The sequence below is a fragment of the Miscanthus floridulus genome, chromosome 15, assembly GCF_019320115.1.
Source record: "Miscanthus floridulus cultivar M001 chromosome 15, ASM1932011v1, whole genome shotgun sequence".
Taxonomy (NCBI): Eukaryota; Viridiplantae; Streptophyta; class Magnoliopsida; order Poales; family Poaceae; genus Miscanthus; species Miscanthus floridulus.
In genome coordinates, this window is record NC_089594.1 from 13,221,785 (window position 1) to 13,234,130 (window position 12,346).

At 47.8% G+C, this 12,346-nt stretch overlaps 1 protein-coding gene across 1 annotated transcript; it reads left to right on the plus strand.

Annotated features, from left to right (window-relative positions):
• Positions 1-8,191: 8,191 nt before the first annotated feature.
• LOC136508796 (transcription factor NIGT1-like) lies at positions 8,192-10,416 on the plus strand. The gene is made up of 4 exons (XM_066503569.1): positions 8,192-8,498; positions 8,602-9,324; positions 9,492-9,568; positions 9,659-10,416. Exons 1-4 carry the CDS (start codon positions 8,360-8,362, stop codon positions 10,046-10,048), a joined length of 1,329 nt encoding a protein of 442 aa, XP_066359666.1. The 5' UTR covers positions 8,192-8,359; the 3' UTR covers positions 10,049-10,416.
• The last annotated feature ends 1,930 nt before the right edge of the window (positions 10,417-12,346 follow it).

A 12,346-nucleotide genomic window follows, 5' to 3' on the forward strand; every position in this document is an offset into this window, starting at 1 on the left:
AGATATGAAAAATCCTTTTTTTCTAGATTTGATTGATACATGCGTGATCCACTAATATAGTAAAACCTTTTGACTTTGTAACTTTGGACCTCATATATTTACTATCATCTAATTTTGTATGTGACATTGTGACGTGACACTTGATCTTAGTGTGATATGTTTGCATGTGTACATGATTTATGTGTGTACGTCAAGCGTGCGTGTACATAGTCATTGTGTCACCTGAGCGGGTAATTAATGTGAGTGGATAACTTATGCGTGTAACATATTATTGTTTACAAGCGTATAATGTATTATTTTTCAAAATTTTGATACATAGTATGATATGGTCAATCATTATTTCTAATGTGGTGAACCACAACTAGATTAATTGTCACACTATAGTCCATTCCAGTAGCAATTACAGAATATCAATTTTTGGAAATCTCCACGGAAAAGGAAGGAAGGCCACGAGGCTTTGTCTCCGTGACGAGGTCATCGTGATTAGGGGGATGCGGCAAGATTTTTTTTGTTTTCCCATATAATTAAGTAATTAATTAATTCAAAAATCCAAAATTTCAAGGGCTCAGATTTATCTGAAGTCTTACATCCTAGGAAGTAAAAGATGTACTGTAGCATTCCCCTAATCAAAATACTTGTTAATGGTTGATTTAACTTGTTGACTAATTAACCTGGCCATTGGATATATTTCAGGCTTTGATTGGCTAACAAACAAATAAGCTATAAATAAAGGCGAATTTAGCAACAAACCTGCTGTCGGGCCAAATTATAGCATCAACAATGTCGTCGAGCCATCGGTTTTAATGACAAGGCCCTGGAGCCAGTGTTTGCATCAAAAAAATCAAGATCTGGACAGCACATGGTGCCAAAGTAAATAAAAAGGACACAGCTCCCTTGTCCAGAATCTGTTTTGGGTGAACGACAACCGGTAACTCGTTGGAAAGGTAATTTCATAAGCTTTTCATCATCAGGGCAATATTTTGCACATGTTCTGTTCTAGACACAGGGGTAAATCCACGAAGAAGATGCAGCAGCGTGCAGCGAATTGAAGGTAATGACAACCAAATCAACGATATGGAGATTATGGCAATGAAGAAAAGGCATATTAAGCAAAACTTTGACGAAGACTACATGATCAAATCCATAAGTTTAACGCAACAAATTCTCCTGAACATTAGAATGAGAAGGCACAAGTGATATATACAAGAAAGTTGATGTGTCAATTTTATTGTTTAGGACTAGCAATTTGGTTCCTCTAAAGTGACAGGAAGACACAATCAGCCTTCATGTAACACAATTAATAATAAACCTTTATATAACACAATGAAGACGACGCCATAAGTGAACCATGACTAGTTGCCCCATGGCATGGTATTTGAAAAAGATAGGACTCACTTACCTTAGAAGAAATGCTCCCCGAAGAGAATTGAAAAACACTGATGGATCAAGGTTAAGCGTGAGAGGAAGCTTGATCAACTATGCTCAATCGTATATGGAAGTAGTACTTGGGTATAATGACCTATGGGCCAACTTATCAAGACCAAGGATCATGACATAGGATGAAGTCGACCAGTGAGTTCAAAGATAATTAATAAAATTTCTTGACAACCGGCTTTGCCATGATTAATAGGATAAAGTGAAGAAAAAAATTGCATGGACATCGTTTTAATCTTGCAACAAGGACAATGCATGTAATGCTTTGAGAATTTAATAAAAGCTTCCTTTATAAAAAAAAGACCAAAAATGAAGCGTAGTGCTGTCTATGAGGGAATAGGGAAGCAAAAACAACCTTAATTGTTTTACCGACAGTGCTAGCACCCGGACGTTCGGACAGACGCGAGCGTCCAGACGCCTATGCCTGCTACACGCCCGCGACAGCACCTGCTACATGCATAGGCGGGGGACTGCTCGTGCCGCTCCCCGTGCTTCTTGCTTCCCATGCCCCTCCCTTCCCCGCTGCTCCAAGCGCTTCCCTGCTGCGCCTGCGCTGCTCCCCTTCTTCCCGCATGCACGAGGGGACCGCCTGCCGCCATCTCCCTCTGCTTCCCGCTCCTGCCACCGAGCAGCGCTCCATCCCTCAGCTCCTATGTGCATGCACGACGCCCAAGCAACTATAGTAGGAGGTTGTGGCAGGTGGGACACATTGCAACATGTGCAGCATCCTGATATACTTTTGAAATGTCTAGATGAAACACTTGCAACATATGTCTAAAACAGCTGAAACACTTGCAACAATATGTCTGAAACGCTTGCAAAAACACCTAAAACACTTGAAAACACGTGTGTAGCAATTGCAAAATATATGCAACATCTAGATGAAACACTTGGAGCATACATATAAACACCTAAAACACTTAAAACAAACACTTGCAACATGCATGTTATGCAACATCCATATCTACTTATACAACATTCAGATGAAACACTTGAAACATATGTCTGAAACACTCGAAACATACGCTTGCAACATGCATAGATTGTCATTGCAACATATGCAACATCCCAGATCTACTTTGGCAACATACAAATGAAACACTTGAAACATCTATCTGAAATGTCTGAAACACTTAAAACACGGCGTCGTCGGCAGCCATGACCTACCTAGTGGGGAACTGCAGTAGCCAGCAAGCTCGAGTCTGGAGACGTCGAGAACAATGGTCCAGCATACATCCAGGCATAGGCGCACCGGCGACGACCTCCTCCTGGTGGCACTTGGGTGGTGGTGGTGAGATGAACACCATAGCCATGGTAGACGAGGTGAGATGGGGGCGTGACGCGGGGATGGTGGCACGGTGTGGGATTGTAGTGGGCATGACACAGGATGGGGCACAACGGAGGATGGCTATGGCAATGAGGTAGAGTGGGCGTGGGTGGAGGGCAGGGTGGAGGCGGCCGCTGTGGACGGATGGCGCTGTGGAAGCGGCTGCAACGAACAGAGTGGGGTGATGTTCTGCAGGAGAACGAATGAGAGTGAGGCAATGCTCTGCAGGAGTTGAGAAGGCTAGAGGCCGGTTGTATGGGCCAGTCTGCAGGCCTAGTTGAAGCGTCTTGGGTGGGCGACGGATGCCCTGACCCTATCATTATCGTTGTTTTACTCGTGGTTGATTAGATTTAGTCTACCTCTTTTTGTTTTCTTTAGTACCACCTTTACGTGTGTTCTTTTATTTTTCTCTTGTCCTTTTGTTTTCATGTTGCATCGGCCTATCGATTGAGCCTAACTAATAAGCCTTATATGCATAACCCTTTTCATTTACATATTCTTTTTCTAGTCACTTACAATTGAACCCCATCATATTCGGATATTTGCATATCTATGCCTTATATTCTAACTATGGTCCCTCATGTAGATGTTGGCCTTCAAGTAGCCGATCTGGTCCACCCAATGTCTAGGGAGCCGATTTTGTCTTCCATGTGATACCCGTGTGCCTTATTTCATCGTCGTACTTTCCACCTCTCTCAACCTTAGACTGTCTCCAACAAGAAACCCATATGGGCACCCAAACCAAAAATGGGTAGCAAGAGATCCAAAATCAGCCTACAACAGAGTACCTATATGGGAGACCTATTTTAGGTTGCCTAAGAGGTACAACCCAAATATGGGCATCCTCTCTCCTGAAAACCTATTTGCAGAAAGGATTTTCTTTTGGGTTTTGTTGTTGGAGAAGATGCTGAATAGGTATTGAACCTTTTGCCTGTAGCGCTATCCAAAGGACGAATGGGTCCTATATTTTGGGTGTTGTTGTTGGAGATAGCCTTACAATAAATAAATGCACAAAATAACCATGTACTCCCTCCGTCTCAAAAATACCGTAGTAGTACGTTTTGAATTTTGTCTCAAAAAGACGATTGTTAGAGGACTGCTACTAGCCTACTAGGTGGACATCATTTCATGTGGGGCCACTGTCGAAAACCCATCCGTACATGACATGAAGTTTCTCGGAGGCCTGGTGTGGCCGTCTGAATTTTTATTTTTTAGCCCTTTTTTGAAAAAAATTCACAAATATGCCCCTACAGGTAAGATTTCAAAATCTAGATCCTTATATCGGCGCCATCGTTGTTGGCGCCGAGCTTACACGTCTCGGCGTCATCGTTGCTGGCGCCGAGCTCTTGGGCTCAACGCAGACGTGGCGGTGACATGGCAGGCAGCTCGGCGCCGTAGATCTTGGCGTCGAGCTCGGCGCCGTAGATCTTGGCGCTGAGCTTGGCGCCATGATCTATGGCGCCGAGATGGTGTTTTAACCCTAGCCCCAACCTTCCTTCCCGAGCCTTCTTCCTATTCTTTCTCCTCCCTCTCGGGTTTTTTCTCTCCCCACTTCGCCCTACCTCATGAATCGGTATATTGGACCTTGAAAACTTTGATTTGATCCATAGATCTTTAAGAACAAGGTATCCTCGCTCCCTCCTAGTTTTTTTTCGCATCGATTCGGTATATATTAGTCAGATTTTTCAACCTAAGAATTGTCATTACTTAGGGTTTCGTGCAATTTTTAATATTTAATTATTTATATTATACAACCGTAGGATGCCAAGGCGTGGAAAAGCTAGCAAACCAAGGTAACCTCAGCGCATGTTATTATGTTATGGGTTTATTGTTGTGCATTAAATGGAAAATCCTAGGTTTAGGGTTTAATATTAATTGCTTTCGGTTCTTAGAATGAAATTGGTTGAATTGTAGTTATGGCCGGATGACCGGAAATGCCTTCGACCCATTGCCTCTACCTAGTGGTGTTCTAGTGCCCATGTGCTTTTGCGGCGATCCTTGCAAGGTAGCGAAGTCCGATAAAGAGGACACATATAGGCAGAGGTATTGGATGTGTTCCAATTTTGTGTTTGAGCCTACACTTCGTCGGCACCGCATTAATAAGATGGTGAGGAATTGATGTTTGTGTCATATGACATCTTGCATGACTTTTTTTTGTTTTGTAACAATTGTATTTTTTGCAGACCCCTCCACCGCTCTGTGATTTTGAGCAGTGGATCGACACTGAGATCAAGCCTGAGACAAGGAATGGATGAAGAAACTATTGTGGTGGGAGGCAGAGGACAAGGAGATGATGGAGAAGAGACGTAGAGAGGAGGCTGCAAAAAAGGAGCAAAAGGAAGAGGAGGATAGGAGGCGTGTTGCTGCGTACGGGGAGGAGAGGGAGAAGAAGCTTGAGCGTGCACGCCGTGCGAAAGCAGCGATGGAGGAGAATCCCGATGCCCTGAGGAAGGGAAAGTGGCCTCGTTGCACTCAGTAGTCTCCATGACTTGCTAGTTCTATGGTTTATTCATGAACAATGTTGTCTACTATCGGCATGTACTTCTAGTATTATTATGTTGTTTAATGTGGCAAAGTATTGGACTTTTCATTATGTGGTTGTTTTCATTATTTGTGGTCATAATATTCAGCTTAATATTGCGGACGTAGTGAAATGTGATCACGTGCTGCAAACAAAACCTAACGAAGTAGGGCATTATATAATTCAACACACAAAACACATGAAATGGTATGTGAGGTCATGTACCGAACTAGGGTACAGAGTTCCTTCGACTAAACCTAACATGCCTTAGGTAATTAAACTAAACAATAAACACATAGATGTGCCATGTAAATAAGATAAAGTCGTCCTAGTAGTGTGGCCACATAGCAAATTGTGTTGTACCTTCTCCACAGTAGCCTCCCATTGTTGGTGGTGGTGGTGGCGGAGGTGACGACGGAGGCCCCTTGTTCTTATGGTTAGGGCAGGTGCAATATGGATCATTGCAGAGTGCCTCCTATGAATCGACATCATTGTTGTTGTTGTCCTATCCGTCGTTCTTGTAACCACTGCTAACTTCCCTTTCTAGATCGAAGATACGGTCCTGCAGGTAGTAGATGTACACCGCATACAGATAAATAGGTCGAGGATCGACCCACCTAGTGAACCCATAGTTTTCTTCGGCCAAGGAAGACTATAATAAGTATGTCATGTAAGTTGTATAGAAGAGGAACATATTGAAGAAATAAATAGTAATAGCAATTACCCATGCTCGCGGACATTTGAAGAAATGACGACCTCCATCTATTCCCTCGGTGAACATCTGCACTAGACAGTCCTCACCATGCATGCATGTTTGCCACTCTTCTTTTCGTTCATCGTATCCTCTCAGTGGTGCCTCTTTGGTGAAATCACTTTTGCTGTCAACTAGGAAATCACGGCGGTCGAGAAAGATATGTCTCAGCATCTCAACATCACTCTCTGTCAGCTCTCCAACAGGGCGATCATTATCAGAATCAAGAGCCCTTGTCATCTCATATGGCTCCGAATCATTCATAATTTCAACACTATTGGAGCCACGAAATCCATCTCCACAGTGCACTTGCGCAGCAACAGGGGGCACATCCACATTCTCAGGAATGTCTCCTGCAACATAAGTAGAGAAATAAGGAAATAATAAAAGAAATTAATGTAAGGAAGGGGGTAAGCTCCCAATAACCATGCGGTTAAGACACTTACTCGGATGATTTTATGTCAAAGGGATCTTGAAAGCATCTAGGCCCCTAATTCACCCCCCCTCTTGGGCATCTTGATCCTTTCAGATCTCATAAGGAGGATCTACAACAACAACATGAGTCTGACAAGCATCTCTAACTACCTCATTGGGGGCAGATTGAGCATCGAGAACCATAGGTGCAACCTCCACATCCATATCAGATTCTGGGACGGGAGGATCGATGTGTGCCTGTTAACCCATTGGTGGAGAAAACCCATGAGGGGTGGGATCAACTAACATCCGACGCACTACCATGTCCAAACATTACAGCTGGCTCTCATAGCCGATCTCACATAGTTCTTTCACTGATCCGCACACCTAATTGGGATCATTCGCTTGAGGATATTAGGAGGAGAACCTAGGTGCAGTACACTCTCAACTGCAATGCCATTATCATCATCTCCAGGGCAATGCAGCTCCTCCCGAGCCCTTGCAACCATCTCACTAAATAAAGGTCTATCATTGAATAGCACAGGTACGCTTTGCATGTCAACAAACTCAACATATCCATAGCAATCGTATTCAACGGTGCCAACATGTTATATGGTCACTAGGTTGTCCATCTAATTCAAACACATAACGAAACATATGTCCTTTAGTCCAAATTAGACGATAGATAGTACCTAACAAGTAATTTCTAACTATAAACTAAGTAAATATGATAATAACTACGTATATATATAGTGTACTCACTAAATAGCTGGATCCTATTTAGTTAACTAAATATATAACTACCTATCCAAGTAGCTATCTAACTATATATATGTACCTATGTATGTATGTTTCTATCTATCTCACTAGATCACTAACTAAATCAACTACCTGAGTCATCACATTAACTAATAAATAACAAATACCAAAACTACTACACTACAATCAAAGCTAACTAAGTACGTACATTGCATATTCATAATTTTTACCTGTCCGACGATAGAGTCGCGGACGTTGATGGAGTCGCAGCGAATGCCGGACGTGGGTGAGGCCGACGAGCCAAGCCGACGGTGGCACGGCCGGGCGCTGCAGGGGCTGAGGCCGGCGGGCGCGGGATGGCCGGCGCTCCGCGCGGCGAGGCCGGCACGGTGGGCGCGGGTGGCATGGTGGGCAAGGCCAGGCGCGGCGTGGCCACGGCACGGTCACGACAAGGTGGGCACGGCGCCGGCGCGGGCGAGGCTGGGCGCGGGTGGCACGGCACGGCGAGCGGGCGAGGGCGGCGCGACGAGGGCGCGGCGTGGGCGCAGGGCCGATGCGGGTTCCGACGCGAGCTTTGGCGCGGTGGCCGCTGCGGCCCTGGCCGAGGGCGTGGGGAAGGGTGGCCGGGCGAGGGCGCGCGGGCGGCGGCGGTGGCGGTTCCCTTGGTCGGGCGGGCGCTGGCGGTGTGATTGAGGGAAGTGGGATTTCTCCGGAATCTTCCCTTGCATCGTTGTCTGGTTGGGCGCTCCACTCCAGAGACCGCGGTGACACAGCTGCCGGTGGGCCCCGGGGTAGATTCCGCGTTGATCCGCGGCATCTGCGCCTGGTCTTATCCCGTTGGGCTTGGGCCGGGGCCCCCACCCGCGTCGCAGCAGGGGAACTGGAATCCCGCCGAATATTCCACGCCCTTCCCTTTTTTTTTTTTCTGTCTTCCTGTGCCACTGTGCGCGTGAGAATAAGTGAGAAAGATTCGCCTCCTACGCGACGCCTCGACCTCGATTCCCAATTCCTTTTCCCCTCCGGCCCTCCCCTCCCCTCCCACGCCTCTCTCGTCTTCTACCTCTCCGGGCTCTCCGACTCTCCCACGGTCCGCCGCACAACAATCAGTGCTGCTGGCCTGGCCCTCTAGCACCGGCACGGCGCAGGACGGAGCATGGAGATGGACCCGCCGCCGCCCGTGCACGCCGACCGCCGCCGCTGCCGCGAGTACCTGCTCGCGCTGGAGGAGGAGCGGCGCAAGATCCAGGTGTTCCAGCGCGAGCTGCCGCTCTGCCTCGACCTCGTCACGCAGAGTGAGTGCGCGCGTGCTCTCACTCGCCCTCAGCTTCGTCTGCTGTGTCGTCGTCGTCGTCCATTTCCCATTGATTTGTAAGTACGTGTGCTGTGGATGTGCAGCCATCGAGGGGATGAGGAGCCACATGGACAGCGTCGGCGGCGGCAGCGAGGAGACGGTCAGCGACCACGGCGGGCCCGTGCTGGAGGAGTTCATGCCGCTCAAGCCCACCCTCTCGTCCTCCTCCGAGGACGACGACGATGAGCACGACAGCTCCGACCACCACCAACACCAACATCGCGCTGCCGGCACGGCCAACGGCGGCGTCGATGCCGACAAGAACGACGAGGCGCCGGGGGATCCGGAGACGGCGGCAGCAGCCAGAGCCAGCAGCAGCAGGCGGCGGTTGCCACAGCCGGAGACCAGGAAGGCGATGCCGGACTGGCTGCAGTCCGTGCAGCTCTGGACCCAGAACCAACAACCCCCGCCGGCGCAGCACCAGGATGAGCTGCTTCCGTGCAGGCCGGTGGCGCTCAACGCCTGCAGGAAGCCCGGGGGCGCGTTCCAGCCGTTCGAGAAGGAGAAGCAGAAGGACAAGGAGAAGCAGCGCGTTGAGCTGCCAGCCGCGGCGAGCTCGGCCGTGGTCGGGGACAGCTGCGACAGGGCCGCCACCGACACGGCGGAGAATAATAAGCGCAGCGGCGACAAGGAGACGAGCAAAGGCGGCAAGGACAAGGAGGCCCAGTCGTCGTCGCAGGCGCCCAGCCGAAAGCCGCGGCGGTGCTGGGCGCCGGAGCTCCACCGCCGGTTCCTGCAGGCGCTGCAGCAGCTCGGCGGGTCCCACGGTTAGTTGCTCATCCTTATCCCCCCACCTCATCACCAACACTCCAAATAAAAAAATGTGTACAATTACTGTAGTCTCTGACTGATTCGGATGAGTACCATCTATCTAATTAATAATCTAACTAATTGTGGTGTTAAGTTGTTAATGTATGCTCATATATCGATGCAGCGGCGACGCCGAAGCAGATCCGGGAGCTCATGAAGGTCGACGGTCTCACCAACGATGAGGTCAAGAGCCATTTGCAGGTCAGGAACTGACTGCCTCAAAAAAGAGTGTATTTTGCAGCTCATAGTAGCATCTGTTCTCATTTTGAACTTCTTGGTTTGGGAGTTCAGAAGTATCGCTTGCACACGAGGCGGCCGAACTCGACGGCGGCGGTCCAGAGCGGCGGCACCAGCGTAACGCCGTCAACCGCACCGCAGTTCGTCGTGGTGGGAGGCATCTGGGTGCCACCGCCGGAGTACGCTGCCGCGGCTGCGGCGGCGGCGGCGGCTGCGGCAGCACAGCCGCACCAGGTGCACGACCTACCCGGCGACGCGTCAGGAACGACGACGACAACCGCCAACAAGGTGTACGCTCCGGTGGCGACGACGACGTTGACGCCTGGACTGCTGCAGCCGCGTCCGCAGAGGCAGTCCAGCAGCTGCTCCGGCGGGCGGCGCAGCGGGGACGCCTGCTCTGGGTCGCCGGCCGTGTCGTCGTCGTCGCAGACCACCTCTGCGTAGTTAATGAACGCCCTCGATCGCCAACTTTTGCTTCTGGTTTTAGCTTACATCCAGCGGTACAGAGACACGTAAACTTGAGAGTTCCTTCTTCGTGCTAGCTTTTTACTCTTGCTGCATGAATCGATATATATCCAGCGTTTTGCCCTCTATATTTCTGAGTAAGACAACAGAATAAGTTACCAAAAAAATAGTAGTGATATGCACCTTGCAGTCCTCATATGTTGTTGTACTAATTAACTTCCTTTGATTGAGATGATCTGAACGGTTGGGAAGGATGATCGTGTACATCGATTCCTTGGACTGATTGGTTAACTAGAAATCAAATCATGCATCTGTATGTGATGTAAATATTTATAACGTTTCATATATTCCTTTTGGTGTTGTTATTGTCTCTGATTCTGCCTGTGTTTTCCCCTCTTCCAAAATGTAAGGTATTTTAGCTAGATTTATATCAAGCCTACAAGTTTGACTAAATTAACCGAAAAAACATAGCAATATTTTTCATAGCAAACAATTTTGCAACAACAAACAAGTATACTAGTGGAACAATTCGATGTTATATCCCCCTATAGAAAAACTTGAAACAAAATGAGTAAAGTTCATTTATTTGTCACCCTGAACTTGACACAAACTTTGGAAACTCCAAGAACGGGAAAAACAAACATTATAAATACCCCTCCCCAACTTTCAAAACTATATAAATACCCTATAGCATTTCAAAGTGGATTTGCTAAAAACCTTACATCATACAACCCCAACTCTAAAAACCTTACATCATACAACCTCAACTCTCAAAACCGAACAATTCACCCTCTTGCAATATTAAAAGTAATTTTGAAGGTAGTTCATGGATGTGGCACGTGGGCATACACAATCATCCTCTCTCTACATGTGTCCCTACTCCCTAGATCTTCCTCCCCCCTCTCTCCCACGTACTATTACCCAAATTCGCCCATCCTCATCATCCAAGTGGTCTCACTAATCCCCCGTTAGGTTTACTCCAAACATCAATTACTCCACAACGTATAAGGTGGGGGTAGCCCTCACTATCATGCTAGCCTTTTGGACTGAGTTGGCTTGAGACCTTGGTTTGTTGTAGGCTTCAGTGGATCCAGGTTAGAGGGGTGCCGGCTTGTGGGTAGAGCAAGCGGGGCCGGATCTGCTGCACATTCTAACACATCCCTACTGACCTCACATTGTTGTCATTGTCATCATCGTATCGAAAATCAAGAGCCATGGTGAGCTCTTTCATGTGCTATTGATATTGATCCCGCTATAGAGGCCAATATTGATCCCACACTATAGCGGCCACAAGGAAGCCACGGGGTGCCCTTCCCTAATTTGCTACTGCCCGCTGCTCATGGATCTTCAGCCACCCTTGAAAACCACTTTGAACTGTTTAGTTTTGAGTGAAGTTTCATGGCGAATGGTGCATGCTTCAGACTCCTACACCGACATCATATGGCAATCGTGAGCATTGTTGTCGATTGTCGATAGATCTTTCATCGAGGTTAGTTAATTTCTTGCCAGCATGGCGCGAGATAGGACCAAAACCTAATTAAAGCCACAAATCTATCACTAAACTAAAAAAGAAAGGACAATATTACCATTTACCAATGTGGTGGATAGGTACGGAGGCCGGCATGAGCCAAAGGATGATATGTTCAGATTTTCTAAGGAACAAAGACCTCGTTCGCTGGTCTGAAACTTGACTGAAACTAGCTGGTTGTTGTGAGAAAGAAACGCTGTTTGATTGGTTTGATGAACAGTAAGTTATGAGGGGGAGCAGCCGGCTAGCTGGTCTTTCTAGACCAGCGAACGGCCCCAAAAATGGCAAAATCATGTCAATACGTTGGGGGCTGTTATAGAGCGAATATTTGCCAAACCAACGAATATACAAACTCGTACACGGTTCTTTATTCAAAAGATAAACGAACTTGTATACTATATACTCGTAATACATGGCTGCAGGCACTTGGGTGGTGTTTGGGCGGCAGGAGAGTAGGAGTACTCGTCACCACTCACTTGCACCGGCCAGGTTGGGTAGCGATTCCATGGCAACGGGAATGTTCCCCAGCACCTCTCGAATATCCCGTGCCGCATCTCCCGCTAGTGAGGGTGGTGGTGGCGGGATATTCTAGCGGCTTTTCGCCGCGCGCAAGGGCCGTCCGTCTGGGCCCCTCCTGCAGGCCTTTTTCAGCTAGCTACTATTGAAGAAACTGTGACAGCTAGCCAAACACCGAGTCGTGGTACTCAGAATACATACCATGTACATATACCAAAGAAAACCACTTCGAA

Coding starts and splice junctions, on each gene's coding strand:
- LOC136508796 (XM_066503569.1), top strand. CDS start 8,360: ATGGAGATGGACCCGCCGCCGCCCGTGCACGCCGACCGCCGCCGCTGC. Junction 8,499..8,601: donor CCTCGACCTCGTCACGCAGA/GTGAGTGCGCGC, acceptor GTGGATGTGCAG/CCATCGAGGGGATGAGGAGC. Junction 9,325..9,491: donor GCAGCTCGGCGGGTCCCACG/GTTAGTTGCTCA, acceptor ATATCGATGCAG/CGGCGACGCCGAAGCAGATC.